Raw genomic sequence first — 26,844 nt, forward strand, 5'->3', positions numbered from 1 at the left:
TCATCATCGATATCTTTTTTTTTTTTAATAAAAATTTGGCAAAATTATATGTTTTCGCTTTTAACTTAATTTCCGGTAATCCTTTGGTGCTTTTATCTTTTCTTTCTTTGACATTCAATGTCTTATGTTATAAAATATCAACATCATTATCTTAATTTAATTTTAAAAAATCAAAAATTCATCAAAAACTTAGAAAAAATCACAAAACTCCCAACTTAATACAAAAAATGCAGGATTTCATGAAAATTTCATGTTCTCCATTTTCTCTCTCATCAATCAACCTAAACACCCGAACAATATAAATTGATCTTCATCTTTTTTCACCGTTTCTTATGAGTTTGATGAATTTTTCTACGAGTTTTAGATTTTATACACCCGGCAGTGTATATAAATTAATTTATATAAAATTTATACTATCTTAGTTATTTTTTGTTTCACTTTACTATTTTTTAGGGATTTTCACTTTACTATTTTAAAAAATGAACTTGTACTTAAAATATGTAGATTTAAAGACAAAAGCCTTTGAATGTAGACTAGTTAAAATCATTAGAAGTTAAATATTTTCATCTGCAATAAAGTCAAAATATTTAAGTCTATTTTCTAATTTTATAATAAAAAATTAGATTAATTTAAACTTAGGTTTTATCATAACGATCAAATCATATTGGTCGGGTGAATGTAGTAAACTATTTTATTGTTAGTACATTTGGTTAAAAATTCATAAAAATTAGTATATTTTTAATTTTCATTGAGAAACCTACAATTTTTTTTATCAAATATGACGATCATAAATGAATAAAATTTAAAATATTTTAAGGAATCAAAATATATCTAATTTAAAATGATATAATTGTATTTTTTTTTGTGTGTGTTGATTTTCAAATAATGAACAGACATACATCAGGATAATATCAAAATCAAGTAAAAAAATGTCCAATAAAGATGATCTTCCTCCGTTAAGTGATACAGTTGACTCTGTCACACATACCAATACATATTTTTTTATCTTTAATATCTTTAATTATTTATTAGAAAAAATTATGAAAATTTAATATTTTAAAAATATTCATTGAGACGAATCCAACATCTTATATGATATTATTTATCTTTGTATATTAGTAAAAAAATATGGTCAAAGTATATCGAGTCAATAGATAATCTAATATAGGACGGAGGGAGCAGTATTTACTGGGGGGGGGGGCGCTTAAAGTAACACCCTATTTTGAGATTTTTCCATGTTGGGTTGATGTTTTCGATTTTTCGGCCCAATTCTAAAAACCAAGATGATTTTGAGTTTGATCACAATTCCTCACCCTCTTTTCTGTCGAAAATTAAAGAATTTGGTTTGTCTCTCTTCATTCTTAGCTAGACAATATAACCAATGTATTTGATGGATGTATAAGTCACAAGAAAATCTTATATATTCTGATTTTGCATTATTAATTTTGTTCTTTACCTTAACAGTGAGTAGTTTTTGTACACATGGTGTAATATTGACTTTGTAGCTCTGTGAATTAATGGGACCTAGTTTGTTGACAAAAGAAAAGAAAGAAATTAAACAATTTATATTTGCTTCTATTTTTATGTTATTATTTTGAGTTTCTTTTTAGTGAATTCTTCTCAAAAACATATTATAAAATGGTTGTTTATGAGGTGATGGATGGATGTTCACGAATCAATTAATTGAAGGAGAGTGTCATGCACTATCAAATGGAAATAGGGATTTCAAACATGTCCCCCAACTTAGCCAAACAAATCTAATAATGGGCATCTAATTATTTGATGGATGATAGCTGATGAGATCATCTTAAGCAGGTGTAGCTTCTTTAAAAATGATTGATTAAAACTATATTTTGGCATATGATGATGACATAAAAAAATGGTAAACTATATAAAAAAAGATAATTTGAATGCTTTTGTTATTTATTATATTATTGGGCAAAAAAAGAATTTTCCACATTCAATCGTGTCTTTTTATCTTTGTTAGTATAAACAAATTTCAACAAATAAATCACGGTAATAAGATAGAAAAATATGATTAAGCATTTGTGTAATTTTTTGAGAAAGTTAAAATGAAATATATTAAACCAATAAGAGTCTTCATGAACTTAGCTCGGTTGGTAGGGACGATGCATAATATATGCGAGGTCCGGGTTCAAACCCCGACCACCACAAAAAAAAAACCAATAAGAGATCTCGACCTGCACAAGGAATGCAAAGCAAGACTCAAAAGCAGTTATAAGCCGAATTACAAGGCTAACACCATAAGAAAAAACAACAAAAACACTAACTAGGTAGCAAAATAAATCCTAGCTAGGTAACATGGTTCAAACACCGAAGAAAGTTTAGCCATCAATGATGAAAATCAAAAGCTAATTTTTTGTGCTTAGCTTTAAACCACCATAAATATAGAAGTTTCACTTTATAAAAAAAAAAAAAAAAAAGAAGTTTTGGTCCTATCACCCACCATACTCACAAATTATCATATCAAACCAACTTTCAACCCCTTACTTTCCTCCTCTAAGAATATCCACTAGTTCTTGAACCACGTTTTCCCTCCCGCCTTAACCCTAGCTCCCTCCTCCCCATAACGAGCTATTAATTAATATTCAATATCTAATATTAGTTTAATTATTAGTGAATATATTCGATTTGGGTAATAATTTTTTGATAGATATAGACGAAATGACAAAGTTATTTTAAACTCACACACATAAGTAAAGGGGTTCAAATCTCAATCATGATGTTTGGGCTAACATTTTCGACATACTTATCAATTGAGCTATGACTTATGGATGAATTTGATAATAATTTTCTTACATGAAATATTCATATCATTCACTTAAAAATTAATATTAGTTGGTATTTAAAAACCGAAATGATTCATCGTTATTTTTTTAAGTAAAAAAACGTTTTATCATAAATATTGGAAAAGTAACGACCCCCTCTCTATTAGGGTTCCACTTGTGTAACATAGTGGGATCTATGTTATGTAACATTGTTCAATCAGTGTGTGACACGTGGATTTTGTCCTCCTAGCCTTTTAAATTGGTTAAATAAAAAAGCGATTTTAAAAGACTTTTTTTTTTTGAAAGAATAATATTTTTATTTTCATTATTATTCCCTAGGATTGTATTACGGCGCTCTTTGATTCCCGGAGTTGGGGGCGAAATCGCCGGCGGAATTTTGTTGTCGAACTTGATTTAACATTTGTTCGATTTTAATTAATCCTTGAAATGGTTTTAAGAGCGTTTTTGCTCTTTCTCTTTGTGTATTAGTAAGATTTTCTAAATCTTCTATTTCTTTTAGAAAATCGTGAATATATTCTATATGATAAATTACAAATTCTTTAGAATGAAATAGAATTTGTCTTAAGGACGAACTCTTACGTGATAAAATTCTATATCGAGACTATGTTCTCTAATCTTTCTTTAAAAAGTTTTAATTTCGTTATTAGGCCTAAACCAGGCATTATATATTTGAGGAACTTTCTGAATTTTTTCTAATATTTGTTCAAATTCAATTAATTTTTGAGATGGCCATAACGGGGTTGTGGCTCTTTCTTTTGTGTAACGAAATATTTTACGTCCCTTCTAATTCTTCTATCATTTCATCTATATATGAAATCTGTAAAATCATTAAATCATGAATTCCCCAAAGTGTGTTTTTCATTTCTATTCGAAGAAATTTTCTTCTATTACGTTAACTAGGCTATCTAGTTTTATTACGAATAAACTTAATTCATTTTTTATTGTTATTCTGGCATTATAATTTTTTATTAATGCCTAAGAGTTCAGTTTTTATTTCGACAAGGTTTTGTTAAGCTTTCTTTTTTCATTACTTGTCTAATGAAGTTCTTGCTTGGTAGAAACTTTGGTTCACTAGTACTTTCTTCTTGTTTTAGAAGAGGTGTTCTTTCTATGGTCATAATAGATTTTGATCTTTTTAGTGGTTTTAGAATTGGTGATTCTAATTTTACTAATGGTGCAAATAGTTCATCTATTTGTATTTTCTTTTCCACTAAATTCTACACTATAATGAGAGTTACTTAGTGCATAATTCATTTTATAACTTATACTAAAAGGATGGTTTCCTGGTCTCATGAGATCTTGATCTTTAAGTTTATAATGAATTACTAAAGATCTGTCTAGACCTATATCATTTAGACTCAAACCTATTTGTAGATTTATATCAAATTTTATTTTTCCACCTATTAAATTTCCTTCACCTTTGGTTATTAGTGAATGTTTTTTATTCATTCTAGCGTCTTCTATAAGAAGTTCTAGTTACGAGTTTATTCCTTTCATAAAAGTACTTTTTATGATTATTTGGATAGTTGATATATGAATATATCCTATCTTCTCGTCTTTTTTCTAACGATAGATGTTTTAACTTGTTATTAATTTGTTCTTCGTCTATTATGGATATTACAACGGATCCATCTCGTTGATTCCATTGGTACAGGGACTTCTCCTACCATCATTCCATATTTTAGAATATTTTCTCTAGATAGTTTTTCTTTTATTAAAGAAAAAATATTTTTGTTTGAAGTTTTCTTCGGTTTTAAGGTAAAATCTACCTTTTCTATATGATCTATTAATACATACGCCATAAAATCAGATGAATCTTCTTTTTTCATGCTAAATTCCATTATAAAAATTATAAAATATTTAAATTATTAAAATCATACCTGACTTTGTCTTGGATTTTTGATGATTACGATCTTTCGATCCTTTGGAATTTGAAATAATCTTTCGATTATTGATTTTGAAATCTTTCGATTTGTTTATGACAACCTCAAATCCTGCGAAGCCCTTTCCCAACAATGTTTTTCACAAATTAAGGTACTTACTTCATTGATTTCGGTTGTATCTTACAAGTGAGCATCGGGGCTCTTATTTATAGGAGGAAAGGACTTACGAGTAGGTCACATGTCACTTTCCTTCCGGCTAAAAAGAAAAACAAACAAAACACGCAAAGGAAAAAGTAAAAGCATTATCACATAAGTTGATAAGGTTTTCAACTAAATGGACCCCATCGACTCGGATGATAAGGTTCCATTATTACAACTTTGTTCCTATGGCCATCTACATGACGCATGTTTAGGCTTTTCCTTTTGTCTTATCTTCGAAATCTTGTGATTGTCGGTATTTTGTCTTCTTCTACCGACACTTTCTTTTGCACACCATTTACGGATATGCCCTTTGTATTTTGAGAAGTGTTGACAACACTCCTGTTGAACTTCATCTCGGGATTTAGCCAAGAGCATTCTCAAATTTTGAGAATAGTTCTTCATAATGAAGTGTTTGCTTGAGATGTTCTTCGAAACCTTCTTCTTGGAGTCACGGACCATAAGACGAGGTTTTACGTAGTATAGAGGACCTTATAATTAATAATGGTAGAACCATATCTAATAAGGTTATCATAGAAACGTTTCATTTGATAAATGAACGAGTCTCTTGTCCATCCAATACTTTTCGTATTTGGAGGTAGATAGGTTTTATTTGAAATTCCTATTTTGATGATTGTTCTTGGTCTTGCAGCCATAAAATTATTTTCTTCAAAAAACCATGGATAGGTTTGTTCGAATTGGAGGAATATTTCTCTTCCTTTAGCAAGAAAATCATTAAATCTTTTCTTTGTATCACCAATCTCTTTTGGTAGATCAGCCAATTCTTGGAATCTACGACCTTCTCCTTCTTCAAGATACACGGTCTTAAGCATTCCATAGTCATAGAATTCTTTAATCAATTCTTTGGATATTCCTGGAACCGTATTAGCTTTTACCCCATATATGGTGTTGGTCGGGTAAAAACATTCAAGTGCTAACTCTTCTTTGAAGTTTGCTAGCCATCTCCATTTTCCCATGAAATCATCAAGGGTTTTTGGCTTATTTTTTCTTTACGGAGATTTATTATGGATCCCACTTTGAGATCTTTTTCTTTGACTCCATTTTTGATGGTTGGCCAATTTCTTTAGCAATGGTCATTTCTTTATAGGAGGCTTTGTAAGCCTCTTTTGCTTCCTCCATTGTTGGATAGGATTTATGTCGACATTTTTGCCATTGATGTGGAGGCTTGCAATTGCCCAATTATTGTAGATTCCTTTCATTGGACCATCAAAGATGACATATACCTTGTTCGCTTGTTGTGGATCTACAACATCGCTTGTTTGGTCTGAACCATTTTTTGGCTTTCATCTTCTTGTTCAACTTTGTCGGCCCATGACTTTTTCGTATCTTCCTCGGCAAAGAACTTTGATGAAGATGTTGATGAAAAACTTTGTTGTTCATTCAAAGTCTTTTTTGTTGGTTCTTCTTTTGTTGTTGTTGGAGTTTCAACATTTATGATCTTGGTTAGACTTTCAATCATTTTAATCATCTCCCCCTCTCGAAGAGAGCTGTTTTAGTTTTTGGCTATGGATTTCAATCTGTTCATCCTTTTGCTTTAAGCTATTGTAGAGAACTTTTAGAGCTTGCTCCATTCTCTTGTCGAGTATCTGCAAAACAATTGTTTTATGATTTTATTAGTTGAATATAAGGATAGAATTGTTGGATGCGCATCTGCCATCTAACAAGTCTTCCTTGTTTATGATCAAATTTTAAATTGTAGCGCCAAAATCCGCTAGCATAAGTTGAATCGAGTTCTTAGTAAAAATCTTGATGGAATTAAATCCATTCTTCATTTTTCTAAAACATTTAAACAAGAAAGAGTTTCCTTCTCATTGATATGATATCTTGTTTCGGCATCTTTAAAAGAACCTGAAACATACTTGCATAAAACAAGATCTTTATCCTTAATTCGGATGTTACTACTTGAGTAATCAAGTTTTGTATCAGATTGAGGCCCGATGTTTTATACGATCGCCCATTAGGGATATACGATTTTAGCACAAGTGGGGTTGCGCCCACAATGGTATAGGATTGTTGTGGGGTTTCATCCTCAACATATCCACCGAGATTTAATCCCAGTTTTTGTTTACCATTAGGTAGAGCTCTCATAACTCCAGCCCAAGTAACCGATTTGCATCAACGTTTACAACCAAAAAATCATTTTCTCGTTGGGTTGTATAGTTGTGGTAAAACTTTTAATTTTTCTTTTAAAGATTTTGACCTCGGTATCTTTTTGTGTCCATGACCATGGCACTTTTTCGAATATCTTCTTACGTAACATTTTTCTATCGTTTGCTAAATCTTGAAGAAATCCTTCATTAGCAATATAATTTAAACATCCCAAAAATCTTTGGATTTGTTTTCTATCCACTAATTGGTCGGGAAAAAGTAAAAAATTTTCTTGAACATGCGGTGATAAATCGAGTTTTCCTCCTTCTCTTATAATAAGACCAAGGAATTCTATTTCTTGCTTCATAAGTATTGACTTTTTTCTAGATAAAACAATTCCTCTATCCTTTATTACATTTAAAACGAGTCATAACATCTTTAATATGTTGTTCTTTACTTCCCTTAGTAAAAATTAATATATCATCGATATAAACAAAGCAAATATGATCAAGACCTTTTAGAGTATTGTCCATAAATCTTTGATATATTGACGGTGCTTGTTTTAAACCAAATGGTAAAACTTTCCATTCAAAATGTCCTTGGACAACTAAAAGCTGTTAATGGTTTTGTTTCCTCTCGATAACCTTAATCGCCAAGATCCGGATTTTGCATCTAGAGATGAAAACCAATTACATCCTCTTATTTTTTCAAAAATGTAATCTTTTCTTGGTAACTTATAAGAATCGCTTATAGTCATCTCATTAAGTTTTTTTATAATTTATCACCATTCGAGCTTTTCCTCTTTTTATCTCATTATGTTTTACGACATAAAAGTTGGGGCCGAATGTGGACTAATAGAAGCACTTATTAGACCTTTTTCTAATAATTCTGCTATTTCTTTTTAAATTCTTCCTTATCTTCTGCAGAGTAAGGGATTTTGTATAGGACCTTGACTTCCTTTTTAGGATCTTTGAGTTTTATAACAACTAAATCCTGTATTTTATTCACTATGGAGTCCAATGGATTTTCGGAACATACTTGATCTAGATGATATCCTAGATTTTGTTCGGTTGTTAAGTAAAACTTTCTCTTTTCCCACATACATCTAAGTATATTGAGGTTTTCTTTTATTGCTCTTAAAATTTCATTTTTTGTTATAATGTTTGTCGTAACAAGTTCACTTTCTTCTGGGTTATTTACATTAAACCATTTTAATGTTATAGTATCAAGCTCTTGAATAAAAGGACTATATAACTTTAAAAAGTTATTTCCTATTATCAAATCTATTCCAGAATCATGTTCATAGATTGATCTTATATAAAAATATTTATCTTCAATTTTTATGAAAATATCTTTCAAAACAAACCATATCTTATGTTTTGTTTTATCAGCAATAATTATTTCTTTTGGTTTTTAATTCAATCCAATCTTTGGATATGGATTTTCTTCCAAAACATAGAGTTGCACCCGTGTCAATGTAACCCATGATTTTCTTTTTATTCAAGATAATTTGAATAAATGTTGAATTAGGATTCCCATCTTTTAGGATCTTCCTACTCATTCTTCAAACTCTTCTTCGGATAGTATATTCAAAAATACTACTTTCATCAAAATCTATGTCGATTCTATTGGTTCGAAACTTACATGCCAAATTAATTTTAAGGTTTCTTTTTTAGATTCTTTCTTCTTGGGACATTCATTTGCATAATGTCCTTCTTCATGGCATAACCAACATGTACATGTTTTCTTGCCTTTGGGACATGAATTCTTTTTAGGATATTTCTTCTTTCTCCTAAAATATTTTTGTTTATTAAATTTCTTAGGAAATTTCTTTTTCCTTCTATATTCGATCGGTCAATCTTTCTAAAGACCTTTCTTTTTCTTTTTCTAGGTTTTTTACAACCATAATTGCCAACTTTATTTTGTAGTTTATCGCAACGAGAGGTTTATTTTTGCATCTCTTTTAACAATTTTATTCATACATTGTTCAGATACCCATTGTTTTAATGTGGTTATTCTAGCTCCTAGGGTATTTTCCAATCCCATTTCATTATTTGTTTTTTCGTCAAAAATTTCTTGCATTTTTATTCCTAATCCTCTTGGGAGTTTATTATAGAATAGATTTAATAAATTATATTCTATTCTTTTTGTTGGATGAATACCATAGTAATATTCTTCAAATTCACATATAAATGGATCAATTTGACACATATCACAAATTTTTAAATTAAAAATTTTGTGAATCAATGTGTTTTCTAATTCCTTTTTAGCATCAATACTTTCATATCCTACAAATTCTACTCTTAGAATATTGTATATATAGTCTACGGTTTCATTCCGTAGATGGTAATTCTAGAATATCGGATATTCATGTATGAATTTCATCGCATTTCCGTATGTTTTAGTCTTAACATAATTAAAAACATCTTTTGGACCAAAGGCCTTTAGTTGGACATCTATTTGAACATTTATTTTATGTTTTCGATACCATTCTCTTAATTCTTTTCCTTTATACGTAATACAATCAAGATTAAGCACATCATCCTCTTTTTGTGAATTTACAATTGGAATATATTTTGGTGTTATACTTTTATATTTTCTTTCATTTATTTTTTCCTGTATTATTTGTTGGTCAATAAATTCTTCATTACCATCACGACGTCCTCTTTTATGTCCTTGTTACGATGTTTCGTCATTTGCTTTAACAAATCCTACTTGTGGGTTTTCATCAAAACTTTCAAATGGTAATACCGAATCGAAATCATAGACGAATTTATTTTCATCTTCTAGTTCTTCGATATTTTTATTCTTTTCATTAATGTCTAGAGTAGCCATTAGGGTTTGTAATTCTTGTAGTGGTTAGCTATCTCTTCCTCTGTTTCGTCCATCTTAGTATTTAGGAGAAAAGAATTGTATTTCTTGCGAGGGTTTTGGTTTTTCTTTTACCTCATCTCCCCCTCCTTAAAAAGAAGTTGGAGATCCTCTAAAGTTAGACTTTTATCTTTCTTAGGTAAAAGGCTTATTAGATCAATTAGATCGTCTATTTTTATGCGAGTTTTTCATCTAACCCTTTTTGAATATTTTCTATATTAAATAGTCTTTCGTCGAGTTTTTCTTTGAACTCTTTATCTATCCGGTATTACGTTGAGGTTTCTATAAAAGAAACTATTTTCTCCGAGTCGTTCTTGTAAAACAACTATTTTTTCATAAATATCTTGTATTTTTTCTCCAAGTCCTTTATTAGCCATGTAGGAATTCTTGTATCTTTATGCTTAAAAGATTTGCAAAATTTTCATACTCCCGGTATAGAGAATAATTATTTTCCATTATAAGAAACCGAATCTTTGTTTCTCTTAACCATTTAATTTAATTTTTCATTCTAATTATATTATCATAATTAGGTTCTAATATGAATGGTTGAGGTATTATTTTTCCAAATGGATTTATAAGACCTTCCATTATCTTGCTAATTTTTTAAGATTATTTACGAGTTGTTCGGCTTTAATTACATATCTTGAAAAGAGATGATAATCAAAATTCTCTTTTAGATAATAAGTAGCTGTTTCATCGCACCATTTAATATGTGTTTTAACCAGATATATATCTTGATAGTTAGGATTTAAAATGAATGGCAACAAAACCATTTTTCCTTTTGGATTTTTAAAATATTTTATTTTAGACTTTTTAAGTCGGTTTTTGCAAGGACTGATTTTAGAAATCTTTGACATATGTCAAAATTTGGTAGCCAATGGTACAATGGTACCCAACTGCTATGGTACATAAGTACTTTCCCTCTCTATAAGGACTAAAGTGGATATACAATCATGTTGCAGTAGGTAGTGGACCAAGTGTCTAATGCTAATTAGCCATCACACATATGCCTCACATCGCAAGCAAATTCAAGTCTTTTCAAAATATGATTTGTATTGGTGTTTAAAGCATGTAGCCTCAAGTTGTAAGATGATGATGCACATTCAATCAAGTGGCGGAGCTTGAGTTAATTTGTTGGGGGTGCCAAAATATTATGGAATATATATTAAATGGTTTCAAGTATTATCTATAGTTTAGAATTGGCCAAGTGGTTTAAAATGTTTAGGAGCAAGAGGATGTGGGTTTGAAACCCTTGAAAATGAAATTTTTTTTTTCAATACATATGCAAAAGTAGAAGACCCTTGAAAACGTTTTTTTTTTCAATACATATGCAAAAGTAGAAGATTAAACGTGTAAAAAGAAGAGAAGTAGGTGTTGAACCGGTGACCTAGAGCAATTTACGGTACCCCCTTACCGCTGCAACAGCTGAATTCTGGTTGCTACAATACACATAATATAGTATATAAGGGAAATTTGGGGGATGCCATGGCACTGCCTGCCCCCAAAGAGATCCGCCATCTGATTCAATCAATCGACTAGTCTAGAAATCATGCATTTCATTTGAGATAATCGGTTTCTCTTTAATATAAATTGTCTTCACCGAATTTATAGAAAATATATGATCCTTATGTGAAACGGATATCCTCTCCGTATAATTGTAGAGAATAATCACTCAAATCGAATAAGACCATAATGAATGACAACGAAATTTAACATTTATGTATTCCTTATATTGCATCTAAACCAAAACCTCTAGTTAAGCTAAAAAAACCTCTTACATCTAATCAAAATCAAAATGCTCCTGGTTGATTACTTTTATTTATTTTCTCATATTTGTGTTCGGATGAAGTATAAATTTCTAAATCAAAACAGCTACTAGTTAATTGACACATGTTGGTGCCCCGGATCTGGGATTAGATTTTTTTGCAAAAGAGATTTGAGAATCAGAATATGTTGTAAGCACTTTGCGGATGGGCAAATCTGTATCTCTTAAGTGGTAAATAAATTCCATTGCTGCATTGCATCACTTGGAATGAATTTGTGATGTAATTATTCCACCCTAGACAATTTACGAGTAAGGGGTATCTATTACATAACATATGGCTGTATTTGTATCACGTTGAATACTTGGATGCTTATATTAAGAGATAAAAAGAGAACATATCCTTGAAAAGAAGGTCGACACACTCAAATTCAGGGTATAAATAATGTTTCCACGGCTCCTAACTAATTTCTCAAAATGACATTTATTCTCAAGGTCTCGAGGTTCGATTCTTCTTGGTCTCAATTTCGATGGGCTAAGTCCATACCGACTTTAAATGGGGCCTCCGCAAATGGATGCTGAAATTGGTTCACCCGATTTAGTCGGTTCTCGAATCGAATGCAGGTTTTAAGTTATAAAAGATGCATTTATTAGTTGATCCACATCATTGATGTATGTCTAGACTCTAGATTCTAGATTCTAATAAACACCATTTTGTCCCGTGAGCATAGTTCAACCGACAATGACAATGCATTTTTATATACAAAAGTCAAGGTTCGAACCTCAAACACCTCATCTATTCATTTAAAAAGTGAATTCTAGTAACTAAACAATTTGAGGAAAAAAAATGACATTTTTCTTAATAACTGCAACACAACAAGTAGTAAGTAGTAAGAGAGTTCCTCAATATAATTTCCTTTTCAACAAAGTATGCAAAATTTAATTAAGTTACATTATGGATAACCGCGCCCACACTTAATGGTCCTAATCAACCACTAAAAATGCTTTACCAAAGTTTTCCAAAGAAAGGTAGTGATGATAATGAGGATGAAGAAGGTACAAAAAAACAAAACCCCTCCCAATTTCTCAACTCTACGTGATCATTTTTTTCATTGCACATTTTTTTTGTTATTCTTCTCTTCCTAATAATATCTACATATTTAAACTTTTGGAACACTAATAATTGCTACCCTCAAAACTTTAGTAGCTTCACCCTTTTGCATTTCAATATCATTTGTTTCTTCAACACCTTCAATCACTGTTTCCAATATTACTCCATTTTCTACACAACACTTCATTCCCTCAGTTATTGTCTCTTCTTCAATCTCTTTATTTTCTTTGCTTTTGCCCCATAGAACTGAGTAAAGTCCTATTACGATCAAAATAGCTCCAATAACACTGCAATCACAAATTAAATTAATTAATTAATAATGACACCAAATTGTTTACCACCGTTCCTATATATATGCTTTTTTATGATTGTGATATTTCCTTTTAAATGCTTTATTATTTTTTTTGTTTTATGATAAGAAAATGATAGAAAGCATAGAGAAGAAAACGCATGAAAGTGAAGTTTCTTTCTCACTAAAAATTGATATGTTCATAGTTCATTGGATTGAACAAGGTTTTAATTTTATTTGTGGTCCACTTGTGATGCAATATTAAAGTTTGAGATGTATCACATCGCAATTATAATTGTGGCTGCATTATTCACATTTGTCACCAATTTTTTCCCCAAAATTATAATGGAGATAAATGCCACTTCCATTACAAAAATAAAATAAAACACTTTATTATATAACATGGACTTACCCTCCAAGATATAATTTTTCAGCAAGGATGAAAGTGCCCATAATTGCTACAATGATCATCATCAAAGGACTGAAAGCAGTGACAAAAACTGGCCCTTTCTTTTGCATGACTATCCCTTGAACATAGTAGGTAAGACCTGATGATATTATACCCTGCTCACCAAAGTTTACATCCATTAATACCCTCGATAAATTCATCAACAAGCATAAAAAATGGGGTTAAAAAAGAAATATCGACTGTGATCTTGGCCGCGACATATTGTTTTTTTTTGTTAGTGCCACCAGAACCAAACCATTACACTACTAAAAAAACTCAAGAAAGAAAAACGTGAAATGTTTCTTTATATCCGTTAATAAATTTAGTGACGAGAAAATTAGTGAATTTGATTTCGTCACTAATTTTTTAATATATAAAATTGTGATTCAACTGCGACTGCAATTTAAAACTTTGATAAAAGGGGGAGACTTACAGCATAGGCTGCAGCTAATAAGTTCATGTCCCAACCAATGCTCCAAGCATTTGGCTTATGCTCCATAACAAAAGTCACAGCAATTGATTGAAGTGTGCCCAAGGAACACACTATAGCTGTGAGTGAGAGTTGAGCTGAGTATTTCCTCAATGTCACAGCCTGAATTTAATCACAAAATAGAATTTCAATATTCAAATAATGTATAATTTCAATTTTATTTTCCAATTTCTTAATTAATTTATAAACAGTTACATACCTGAAGAATGAAGAAAGAAGCCCAAGCAAAGGTGGCAATTATGAGGAGAATAGAACCTTTAACCCAATCCTTTTCACCAGAATCAGTAGTGTTTTCAGGTTCATAATTTCTAGGATGATGCATGTATTGAGAACTCAATATATTAATAACTTGTCCTTTGTATAATGTCATCACCATGGCCCCAGCAACTGTAATTACAGTTCCAATCACCTTTACTTGGCATCTTAATTTTTTCAAGTCCAATTTCTCCATCCTAATTTATTCCAAATAAACCAAGTTAAATCTTTTAATACCAAAACATAAAAAGAATATAAAGGAAAAGGAAGACATATCATATTATTATCATTATTAATTAGTTGATTGTGTATCTAAAAATATACCTGAAAATAACTGCCATGACAAATGTCATTGCTGGGAGAATATTGCTAATAGCACATGAGTAGGTTGGGGAAGTGAATTTCAACCCAGCATAGTACAGGTTCTGATCAATCACAGGCCTAATAAAAACAATAACAAATTTTAGAACATTTTTGGATGCACATATTTTTCAAAATGAACACTAACAAATATATGACACAGTTAGTGATCTTGACCATTGATTAAGATTGAACAATTTTAATTTATCAAAGTCACGTTGTAAGCCGTTCAATATCGATCTAATGATTTAGATGACATGATTGTAGGAAATTTCGACTACGGAGAGAATCTATATCTATATAAAACAAACGTTTATAAAGTCGAAAAGTACTAACCCGAGGAGTCCCAACACGAACATTTGCATAAACATAAGAAATGTGATCCTTGGCCTTATCTTCCTGCCAATGACAAGAAATAGAGTGTGATGAGAAAATGATTCAAATATATTAAGCTTATGATCTTCTCAAAGTTTTTTTTTTTTTTATCATTAAGAATGAATGATGGATACCTCTCAAGAACAATAGCAAATGGAGCAATAACAGCAGTAGCAAAAGCATGTCTATAAACAACAAGAACATAGTGACTCATTCCACGGTTGAGTGAAACCTTTGTTATTATGTTCATACCAGCAAAACCAAATTGTAGACAAATCATTGCTATGTAAGGCTTGCATCTTTGAAAAAAACTTGTACTACACCTATCTCCTTCCATTTTTTTTTCCTTCTCTCTATCAGTAGTATTATGGTACTAAAAAAATTAGAAACAGAGTTGTATACAGAGGAAGACAAGAACACTTGAATTTGTTTGTGTTTTGTGTCTCCTAAGTGATAAACGTCACGCATTCTATTGTATTTATAGGCCTCCACCCACATAGAGATGTTATGTTAGAATTGTCATAAAAAATATAATTATAGAAATAAAATAAAAATGTTAGAGGAACTTTTTTGATTTAATTTGAAGCGTGTAAGAAATGATATCATCATCAAGCTCACAACTCCTTTTAGTAATAAGACTAATAATAATACGTGAGGCCTTGGATATTCTTTATTTGCTGTGTTTGTGTGCATGAACAATATGGATTCCACGTGGCAATAATTGCATTGTTTTTTGTGGAAGAAAATTAGGTGAATGGCGATCACTTTTTTGTGTGGAGAGTTCATTGTATATATATTACTTTAAATCGGTGAGTGTTTAATTTGGCGGAGAAAAATAATTTCTCATATTATGTTAAAAATGCCAAATTGGATGACCATATGACATGAACATTGTTTTTGAATAGATATTCATCTTGGAAATTTATTTTGTGAGGTTAATTAGTTTGAACAAATATTTATAATTGTTGAGCTAACTATATCAAGTCAGTTGGATCACACTCTAGGTATTTAGTTTCATGGAGCTAAAAAAATAAAAATAAACATACGATATTTGACGATGAAGTTCAACTAATTTTACAAATGTATCTCTCGATTGTATAAAACTTTAGTTCATTGGTATTACAAATTACCAATGAAAAATTATGATTTACAAATAATACAATCTACATGACAACATTATCCGAACCATATTGCAAAACAAGATAACCTTTTGTACTCTTCAATCAACACACATAATAAATGTTTAGCCTAATCCCCGAACAAGGTTCTCTCGCTCCATTAAATCGACCCTGTACACTTATCCGTAATTGTGAGCCAAACAAACTCAATGAAATTGTTTTTATTTTTCCCTAAAAAAAAGAAATTGTTTTTATTTTATTAATCTTTTTATAGTATGCTCAATTATCTTACTGTTTTTAAGCAATAATGTAACAATGATAGGATTAAATTTGGTGTTGAAATACTAAGACCAGTGGATAGCACTTGTTTGATGATGGAGTGAAGTGCTTGCTGATGCCAACCAATAAGGGGATCAAATCAAATTAAATCATTGGGGCCAATTGGCCATATATATTATAGGTCACTCTCAAATACCAATTACCATCTATGCCTAGTTTTGATTTTGGCTACGCGGCGAGTCTGTGCCACATCTTATCCATCGGTACAGTGCCGCTGATAGAAACTAAACATGTATGCTTCGATAATTTTTTTTGTTGTGTTAGCCCTCTACGAGGTTGAAACGGAAGGTAAATAAGTTCTAACAAAAAAATGTTCTGCATAATATTTTTTAATATAGGGGTGTACGCGGTATAGGGGTGTTCTACATAATATCTACAAAAAATGAGTTTGGGACGGAACAACACAATTCGGTATAGGGGTGTTCGCGGTGCGGTTTGGTTCGTTTTTGATACTAAAAGTCATCCGAACCGCAAGATAAATAAGTATGCGGTTTGGTTTGGTTCGGTTCGGTTTTAAAATAAAATCCGAACCAAACCAAACCAAACCAATGCGGTTTGGGTTGGATCGGTTTGTGCTGTTTTTTTTAGACGATAATTTTTTTGTTTCCAACATTAAAATCAAGTTAAAAAGCTTAAACACAACATATTTTCTGCAATGTTTTAAATTTCATCAAATATTACAATTTCATTTTCATTTTACAATGTTTCCAACAACATAAACCAAGTTAAAAACATGGACAAAACAAAATCCTATTTAGTAAGAAATGCAAAAGACTAAGATTTAATCTTTCTCTAAAATTTCAAATAGCACATAAATACATTTTTAAATAAAAAGTAAAGAAAGAATCTAACAAGAGAAAAAATATGTCATTTTAGAAAGTTTCCATTGAGTTCCTATGAGTATTGGTCTAGGTGAGATATGTTTAATCAACATTTTTCTTATGTTGCGGTTTGGTTTGGTTCGGTTGGTAAAATGAAAACCGCAAACCAAACCAAACCAAACCATGCGGTTGAGCAAGAAAATGATCCGGTTACATCCGAACCAAATGCGGTTTTTTGCGGTTTTAGTTTCAATTGGTTCGGTTTTGAACACCCCTACTTCGGTAGTCTAGCCATAATATTTTCTTTTTGTGGTGGCCGGGGTTCGAACCCGGACCTTGCATATATTATACATTGTCCATACCAACTGAGCTAAGCTCACGAGGACAGCCTAACCATAATATATTGTCAATACAATTGCAATTTTCAAATTTTGTTATGTTTACCTTTAGATTAGGAGACAAAGAAAAAATATTTTTGGCTCTCCAGTAAGAAAAACAAAATTAGCACATTCTACAATTGAAAATTTCATCATAATCTATACCATTTTTATAATAGCAACTCAAAAGTTTACCACCTATTAACTACTTTTTGGTCTGATATTTTTTGTTTTGGATAAAATCACTCTTAGAAACTCATATTTTTCTTCAAATGTAAATTTGAACTTAAATCTCCGCCAAAATTACAGGAAAATTGAATATTTCTTTTATTTAATTTTTTTTTGTAGATTTGTCCTTAATAATATAATCAATTTTAAAATTAAAAACACATAAAATGTATTAAATTAAAGTTAATATTTTATAAAATAATACAATAAACATGTATACAATGAAATACAATAAAAAAAAGTGAATAGATATGTGACCGTCTTTCCACTATTACTATAAGGGTGTGTTTGATTTGCTAAGCGGTATGTTCTAGACGAACATCACAAGAGAAGACAACACAACACAAGGCAAAACAGTACAAGATAAACTTTTATAGTATTGAATAATTTTTGGTTTTATACGATTTTTTATAAACAAAAAACAATTTTTGTATTTTAGATAACTTGCACGTGATACAAAAAGTTGTGTTGTGGTTTAGTGAAGGACAAAAGTTTATGTTTTTGTCATGTCTCTCGTCTCCCGTTTATCTGTCTCGAAACGAGTTTTACAAATCAATCGATGTACAATTGAAGTTGTCATGTTTTGTCCTTTATTTCTTAACCGATCAAACACACCCTAAAAAAACTACCAGACTACCACCAATCATGACAAATAATTTCGTGTAAGTAATTTAAGGAGAAAAAAAAAGGAATATATGTCATTATATTTTTGTGTCTAACTTTTGTCTTTATTTTTAAGGAAAGAAAGGTATGAGTCTTGCATGTACCACTTAAACTAATTTTGCACTCAAAGGACATATGATGATATAGAAAATAAAATAAAATAAAGTTTGTTCATGAATCATGATGCATTATTATTTTAAGGGTGAGAAAGTGGAGTACTTTGTTTGTTAATAAGTGAAGGTTAGATGCATTCATGCTCACACCATACACTCGAATTCAGAAATCTTACCAATAAATTATGTGGCTGCTATTATTTACAGCCATAATTCAAGAAATCTTCAAAATAGTCACCAAAGTAAATTGAAACAATATTTAGTTATTCACGTTCTCACAAACGAAAATTTATCTTGATCATATAACATATTTCTAAGCACAATCGTATAACTAATCCTTCAAGTTCAAGTCGAATAGAACCGTAATACGTAACAAAGCTCTTTTTGAAGAGATTAATTTCTCAAGGCTGGAGTCAAATTTAAATTTGATTAAAAAGAAATTAACCATTAAAAATTAGTTGCAGATTATTTTATTTTTTTGAGGGAAAAATTAGTTGCAGATTTAAAATTAGTTCTTTACACGTATTTTTTCTTACCTAATGTGCCCATACACACAAACATTTGAGAACAGAGGAGTGCTTAAACTGGTTATATGTTGATGGATATTTTTTTTTCCTGATGACATAACCAAACTTATAGAATATGATAAAAAGAATAATTGAAGATATAAAATTCCTTATTGCTTGATATGCTGCTGCATTGATTCTTGACAAGACGATAAATGGGTATACAAATCATCCATTTCAGTCACTCTCTAAAGATATCAACACTAGCAATGTAGATGATGAGGAATTTTCCCTTAATCCATAGAATATTTGTTTAATATGCAATGTGTTTTTTGGATATGGGAAAAGTTCAAGCTCAAATTTTCTGATATATTATGCTCTGTCTCAAATATTCATAAGTTTATATCAATTTGAGCTATGCTCTGCCTACCACCTTTTTGTCACTTTTCTCACTTATTTCCACATTTCTATATGTTTTTCACAATATAAGAGAAAAGCGGAAAAAAAAATAATCTCTCCTTAAAAAAAAAAATCTTAATCACTCATCATAATTCCTCTCCAAATACTTACATATTAGTTTGATTAAGGAATGCTAATATAATAATTGATAGCTAGCACAAACCACAAAGTAACACTGTTAACAAAAATATAGCATGATAATTATTGTTGGGTGGAATACGCCATATCTTTTTAGCTTGAAGATCTCTTTGAATCCTTTAAATTTTGTGCATATCAATTTAGTATTTGACAAAAATAAAACTTAAATAGTCCCGATATACTCGTACCAAAGACAAATTAGTCCTTCTATTATATTGAGTTGGAAACTAAGTGTTCCTAGTGTAAAAATGTCATGAATTACTTTGGATTTTTTTCAAAGACTAAATTGGCACATAAAAATTATGAAGGACAAAAATGGATCTATACTCATATTTCTATTGCCTCTTCTTGTTATATCCAGATATTTTAGTCCCATCTTGTCCATGAGAGTTTTTTTTATTTTATATAATTTCATATTTTTCTATCTTTTAAAAATATAAAAAAATTCCATATTTTTTTGTCAGAGAATGGCCACGGACTCTCTGCATGCAGCCATGAGTGACAACATAGAATCTGTGTTCTACATATGCAATAGTGTACTCTATCCGATCCTAAATACAAAAAAAAAAAAAATTATTTAGGTTTGTTAAATAAATTGATATATCTAGTTTATATATAAATCGGATACATAATTTATTCGATGAATTTAAAAAATATTCTCCTATTTAATACTTGATCGAGTTTTAAGCAAAATTAAATCACTGGTGTAAACTGTGTTCACATTAATTAGTTTTTGAAAGCTAGCTTAGATCCTAGGTTTCAATATAGCATGACAGGATGCAATATCGATCTCAAAATCATCAAATTAATTTGATTAACACCAATCTGGCTAACAGGTATATTTTCTAGAAAAGAGTAGTATTCTATTTATGCAAAAATAAAGATATTGATTGATGAATGAATTGTATGAAGAGCTAGGACCACATACATAAGAAAAACAAACACGTTATCAGCATTCAGCAGAATTTCCACAGAATCGCATGAAAATGCAATGATTTGAGTGGTCACTACAATTTGTCTGAATGCATGAGTACATTTATCTCTAACAAACAAACAAAACAAAAACATATCAGGGTGCATTTCTATAATTTGCTGCAAACGCTGGTTTCCTGGAGAATCTCTAGTCCTACTAGTACATTTCTAGAATTAGCTAGATTTTTGAGTCTAGTAGTTGACTTCACAATGATTCAATTTCAATGCATGTCGGCATGGAGTACAATTTTTATTTTCTAAAACATTTGAGTACTTCATACATCACAAAATCATTACATTAGTAGACTTAGGTGAGCTAGATTCTATTAAATATATAGTAAACATCTAGCACAGTACGACAAAAATTAGTTTTCTAAGTGAATTTTGCGTTATGTAGATTTGAAATGGTGCTACATAGCTTTTTGCATGGTCGACGACCCGAGTCTCGACCACATGATCGCAAGGTCGGTCCAATAATCATCAAAAGTTAGCGAGGCCTAAAGTAAGTTTTACTCCCCGTTTTAAAAGAATTGCATATTGCATTTTGAATATCCAAAAATTGATCCAAATTAAACCGCATATATTTGTATATGATTGGATTTTTTTTAAATAGTCGTCCATACCGAACCACATCCGACTTTTATTTTGTATCGGATGGACGTGAAGGTGAGAAAAAACACAAGAAGGGGGTTGAATTGTGTTTTGAAAAATTCTTCGTTTCTCCTAAAAGCGAACACAACGATCGAAGCTAAGTGAGACGGCTTACGAAGTGATAATCGAGAATCTAAATGCGGCGGAATAAAACGAGAGAGAGAGAAGAAGAACGACACAAAGCAATTATCTTGGTTCCTTCCACAATCCGGAAGTAGTCCGGTCCCCTTGCACTTCCAAGGAGATTTCACTATGAGTAATATCGATTACAAATGCTCAAGCACACAAGCAAGAGACTTCCAATGCTCAAGCACACAAGCAAGAGACTTCCTTTGCTCAAGAACACAATCAAGAGACTTCTGCTCAAGCACCTGTGCAAGAGACTTCCTAACTAAACAAAATTACACGAGAAAATTGTTTAAGGTTGAACACTTGATATACAATCGAGAGGTGCTCACAATACAAATCAGATACGAGACTCGAAAGGACTTAAGAATTTCTAAGATATGACTTTTAGACACGAAATTCTAAGTGAATGCGAAACAATTTCGGCGGAGGTTTGATACTTGTGAAAATCTTGTGAGTCTTTCGTTCGGCGTTCTTGCATTACCAAAACTCTAATTCTTCACTCCTTTATATAGAGGTGTGAAAGAGACGTTGTGAAATTGCCGGCACACCAAAGAGTCGTTGTTGAAGCTTGATCTTTCACCAATGATCTTTTGCACGATTTGGTTGTTGTCCTATGAAGAACCAATTTGAAATCCATTCCTTATCCAAAGGAACATATATGCGAGCGAGACCGTATTCGGAAATTTGTTTTCTTGTCTTGTAGCGTGGACACAAAACGAGTGGTGGAGAACGTGGTTGTACAATTCGTACAAAGTACAATGTCAACGCTTTCGTCCAAATTGCAAGCACAAGCCTTCAAACACCTTTGAAATGACCGTTGCAAAATTCCACTAATCCTTTGTTTGTGTTTTCGAATCCAATAGACGGCTTTTGCATTGATAATTCTTCAATTCTTGAATCTTTTGCAAATCCGAGTTGAGATTCGGCTTACGGTGAAATAGCTTCGATGAGGCGGCTTCGATGATGCGGCTTCGATGATGCGGCTTCGATGATATGACTTCTGCGGCTTACGATGATGCGGCTTCGATGATATGACTTCGGACTTCTTGTCTTCGGGAGCACTATTCTTACTTCGAAGCGTCTTAACTTCGGGAGCACTATCCTTACTTCGAAGCGACTTAACTTCGGGAGCGCTTTTTCCCTTCGGTAACAAGTTGCCTTCGGGAGCGTCCAAGCTTCAAATTTTTGTTGTTTCCTTTGCTCTTTATTTGCTCATTCGGAACCAATGATGATGTAACTTTATAATTATGGTCCTGTACACTCGAACAAATATTAGCTAGTCCAATTTACAATTTTTAATACCTTGTTATCATCAAAACTCTTTAAGGTTCATTGTTAAACACATTTTGTTCCAACGAATTTGTTTACCTTAAAGCCGATCCAAGCTATGAGAGCGAACACCTCTACATAACATAATACTTGAATAATTTTCCCTTCAATATAAATTGTTATGCTATCCGCTAGAAACACAACTTCCATCTTATTCATCATCTTAGTCTTGATAATTTTCATTGTGAAAAGATCTCGTAATTGTGACCTAAGGAACCGAGAAGATTCATGATAAATATTACACGGTGATGATATCACTTAGTTTTTCTATTGCTTGCTGCGTAAGTTATTGTAGTTAGGGTTTATACTCTCTTGCATGTTCATGATAGCTTACCATAGCCTTAGCTTCTTGTATATATATATATATATATATATATATATATATATATATATATCGGTTATAAACACTTCATTCAATAATAACAATTCATTTTCTCTTCATTTTACTCGTTTCCTAATATGGTATCACGCGCCTTCTCTTCACAAGAGAAAGGTTGTTACGATCCATAACGGTTTTGTAACCGTTTTTCTCCCATTCTTCTTCTTCTCCGATCACCATTGTTGATCGTTTCTTTCTTGTTTTCGGTGTTGATTCTTGTTTATCCACCGTGATTCTCGTTGCTTGTGGTTGTTTCAACCTTGTTGCGCCTTTGATTTTCACAAATTCACCTTTTTTCTTGCTTTGCTTCATCTTCTTCATTGAAGCTTTTCATACTATGTTTTTCTCGCAACTTGAATTCTTCTACGAATCTTCTATGGCGCCTCGTAATTCATCACACGATCTTGAATCGGTTTACTTTGTTCATCCTAGTGAGAATCCTAATTCTCTTTCTATTACTCCTAAGCTCACCGGTTTCAATTACATCGCATGGAGTCGCACTTTGTTGAGCGTTCTTTGGGCACGAAGAACAAACTAGGACTCATCAATGGTTCAATACCTATGCACGATGAAGATGACTTGAGCCGTTCGGCTTGGGAACGTTGCAATCATCTAGTTCAATCTTGGCTTATCAATTCGGTGTCGGAATCTATTGCACCAACTATTGTGTTTTGTGATACTTGCTCTTGAGGTTTGGCTTGATTTGAAAGAAAGATTTTCCAAAATTGATCGTATTCGTATTGCAAATTTACGTTCCTCCATTAACAACTTGAAGCAAGGATCTAAGAGTGTTTTAGAGTATTTCACCGAAATGAAATCTCTTTGGGAAGAACTATCTTCACACGGACCAATTCCCAATTGTGTTTGTGTTCATCCTTGCCGTTGTATTGCTTCAGAAGCTGCTAAATTTCATAGGAATGAAGATCAAATAATGCGGTTTCTAAGCTGGTTTAAATGATCAATTCTCTGTTGTAAGAACTCAAGTTCTTCTTCTTGATCCTCTTCCTTCTTTGAACAAAGTTTATTCTTTGGTTGTTCAAGAAGAGAGTAATCATGCTTCTCTCACTTCATTAAGTCTTGCGAAGATTCCTCTGTTCGAGATCAATGCTTCGATTCAAGGAAACCCCAAGGTCGTGGCAAGGGTTCCTATGGTAACAAACCAACCGAGTATTTTGCACTTTTTGCAACCGTACAAATCACACCTTGTGGATTTTTGTTACATGAAGCATGGATACCCCAATGTTAACAAATCTATGCCTCGTGCTAATCTTTGCTTGTCAAGAAGATATAGTAAGCTGGTACCACATCTTCTTCGGTTCGAGTGCTTCTGCAAGTTCTCCTTCTGTTTGGTTTTTCTCAAGAACAACTTGCTCGGCTTGTATCCATGTTACAACAATCAAATTTGGTGGTTTCAGCAACCCTCCTTCACAAGCTACTTCAAATCATATCACTTCCACCGGCATTGCAACACGATACTTCTGCGGTGTATATGCTTCTGTTTCTTCTTTCACAAGTAAACCTTCTTTTTGGCTTATTGATTCGGGTGCTAACGAGCACATTTGTTGTGATCTTTCATATTTTAGTTCATTTTATAGAATTAAGCCTATGCATGTTTCTTTACCTAATGGTAACTTGGTTTTAGCTCATCATGCTTTGGCACGGTTTCATTCAATTCCAAATTTACTCTTTCTCATGTTCTTTATTCACCCCATTTTAAACTCAATCTCATTTATGTAGCCAAAGTTTGTGAATCCATGACTTGTTTCTTTCAATTTTATCTTGATAAATGTATCATACGGGACCACCGGTCTTTGAGGATGATTGGTTTGGCTAAACAAGAGGATGGCTTATACAAGTTTTATCCTTCAAGTCAACCTTCACATATGAAGTTCCCTTCTGTTTCTAGTGTTTCTTGTAATAATGTTTCTCTTTCAAATTGTAATAAACATGATCATTTTGTTCCTAATGATGCCTTGTGGCACTTTAGACTTGGTCATTTGTCTCATCGGAGACTCCATAAAATGTCTCTTTTGTATCCCGATATTACTTCTAATAATAAAGATACTTGTGATCTCTGTCATTTTGCCGAGGCACAAACATTTACCTTTTACTTCAAGTTCTTCATATGCTTCGCAATTTTGAGCTTATACATTTAGATATATGGGGTCCTTTATACGTTGCTTGTACATGGTCATAGATACTTTCTTACCATTTTGGATGACCATAGCGATTTCTTTGGATTATTCTCCTTAAAACCAAATCGAAGTGTCTCATCATGTTCAAAACTTTATTCTTATGATTAAAAACCATTTTCATACAACTCCCAAATTTATAAGATACGATAATGGTCCCGAATTTCATTTACCTATCTTTTATGCATCTCATGGTATTATTCATCAAAAATCTTGTGTTGAAACCCCACAACAAAATGGTAGGGTTGAGAGGAAACATCAACATATCCTCAATGTTGGTAGGGCTTTATTGTACCAATCAAAATTACCTCCTTCTTTTTGGTCATATGCTATTCATCATGCTATTTTCCTTATCAATAGAGTCCACTACACCTATATTGCAAAATCAATCTCCCTATTTCATACTTCATAATAAACTACACGATATTTCTTTGTTTAAGGTTTTTGGTTGCCTATGTTATGCTTCCACTCTTCATTCTCACAACCAAATTACAACCTAGAGCTAGAAAGTCTCTTTTCTTGGGATACAAGACGGAGTTATAAGGGTTTTACTCTTTATGATCTGCATACTAGAGAAATATTTGTCTCTAGACATGTTACCTTCCATGAGAACCATCTTCCTTATCATCATTCACCTTCTTCAACCTCACTGTTGGGAGTATTTCTCTCATCGGTCTCCTTCACCTATTGTTGACACTTCTCTCCTTCCCGGCCTCCTATTATTGATGATATAGTGTCTTCACCTATTGTCTCCCCTCCTACTCCTATTATTTCACTGTTGCTCCTTTTGTTCCCGGACATTCATCTAGAAACATTACTACTCCTTCTTATACGCAAGATTATGTTTGCGGTAACATTTATGCATCTACATATCCCATTTCCAATTATGTTTCTCATCATTCATTATCTAATGCTCATTCTTCTTTTGTGTTGTCCCTTCATTCACAACCCGAGCCAAAATCATATGCTTTGAAGCCGGTAAACATGATTGTTGGAAGCATGCTATGCAAGTTGAACTTCATGCTCTTGAGAAAAGCTGGCACTGGAAGCTTGTGGATTTACCACCCAATGTCAAGCCTATTGGTTGCGAGATGGATCTATAAAATCAAGTTTCATGCTGATAGCTCTATTGAGAGATATAAGGCTAGACTTGTGGCCAAAGGTTATAACCAAATTGAAGGCTTGGACTACTTTGACACATATTCCCCGAGTTGCTAAGCTTACAAGTTTGTCGGGCTTGTAATTGCTTTGTCTTCAATCCATAATTGGCATCTTCATCAACTAGATGTTAATAATGCCTTTCTTCATGGAGAACTACAAGAAGATGTGTACATGATAGTTCCTCCGGCATTAAAGCCCGACAAACCAAATCAAGTCTGCAAACTTCAAAAGTCTTTATATGGTTTGAAACAAGCTAGTAGAAAGTGGTATGAAAGATTAACTTCCACTCTCTTGTCTCATGACTACTG

At 31.9% G+C, this 26,844-nt stretch overlaps 1 protein-coding gene across 1 annotated transcript; it reads right to left on the bottom strand.

Annotated features, from left to right (window-relative positions):
* Positions 1-12,517: 12,517 nt before the first annotated feature.
* Positions 12,518-15,409, bottom strand: LOC146909549 (WAT1-related protein At5g07050-like). The gene is made up of 7 exons (XM_085722681.1): positions 15,096-15,409; positions 14,923-14,985; positions 14,551-14,667; positions 14,171-14,423; positions 13,915-14,073; positions 13,446-13,597; positions 12,518-13,031 (listed from the first exon to the last, which is right to left on the bottom strand). The coding sequence occupies exons 1-7, from the start codon at positions 15,296-15,298 to the stop codon at positions 12,794-12,796; spliced, it is 1,185 nt and encodes a 394-aa protein (XP_085578807.1). The 5' UTR covers positions 15,299-15,409; the 3' UTR covers positions 12,518-12,793.
* Between the last annotated feature and the right edge of the window lie 11,435 nt (positions 15,410-26,844).

This window comes from Medicago sativa, chromosome 7 (assembly GCF_051527215.1).
Source record: "Medicago sativa cultivar Bolivia chromosome 7, Bolivia_mono, whole genome shotgun sequence".
NCBI lineage: Eukaryota > Viridiplantae > Streptophyta > Magnoliopsida > Fabales > Fabaceae > Medicago > Medicago sativa.

Coding starts and splice junctions, on each gene's coding strand:
- LOC146909549 (XM_085722681.1), bottom strand. CDS start 15,298: ATGGAAGGAGATAGGTGTAGTACAAGTTTTTTTCAAAGATGCAAGCCT. Junction 14,668..14,922: donor TTCGTGTTGGGACTCCTCGG/GTTAGTACTTTT, acceptor TGTTTTTATTAG/GCCTGTGATTGATCAGAACC. Junction 14,424..14,550: donor GTCATGGCAGTTATTTTCAG/GTATATTTTTAG, acceptor GGAATAAATTAG/GATGGAGAAATTGGACTTGA.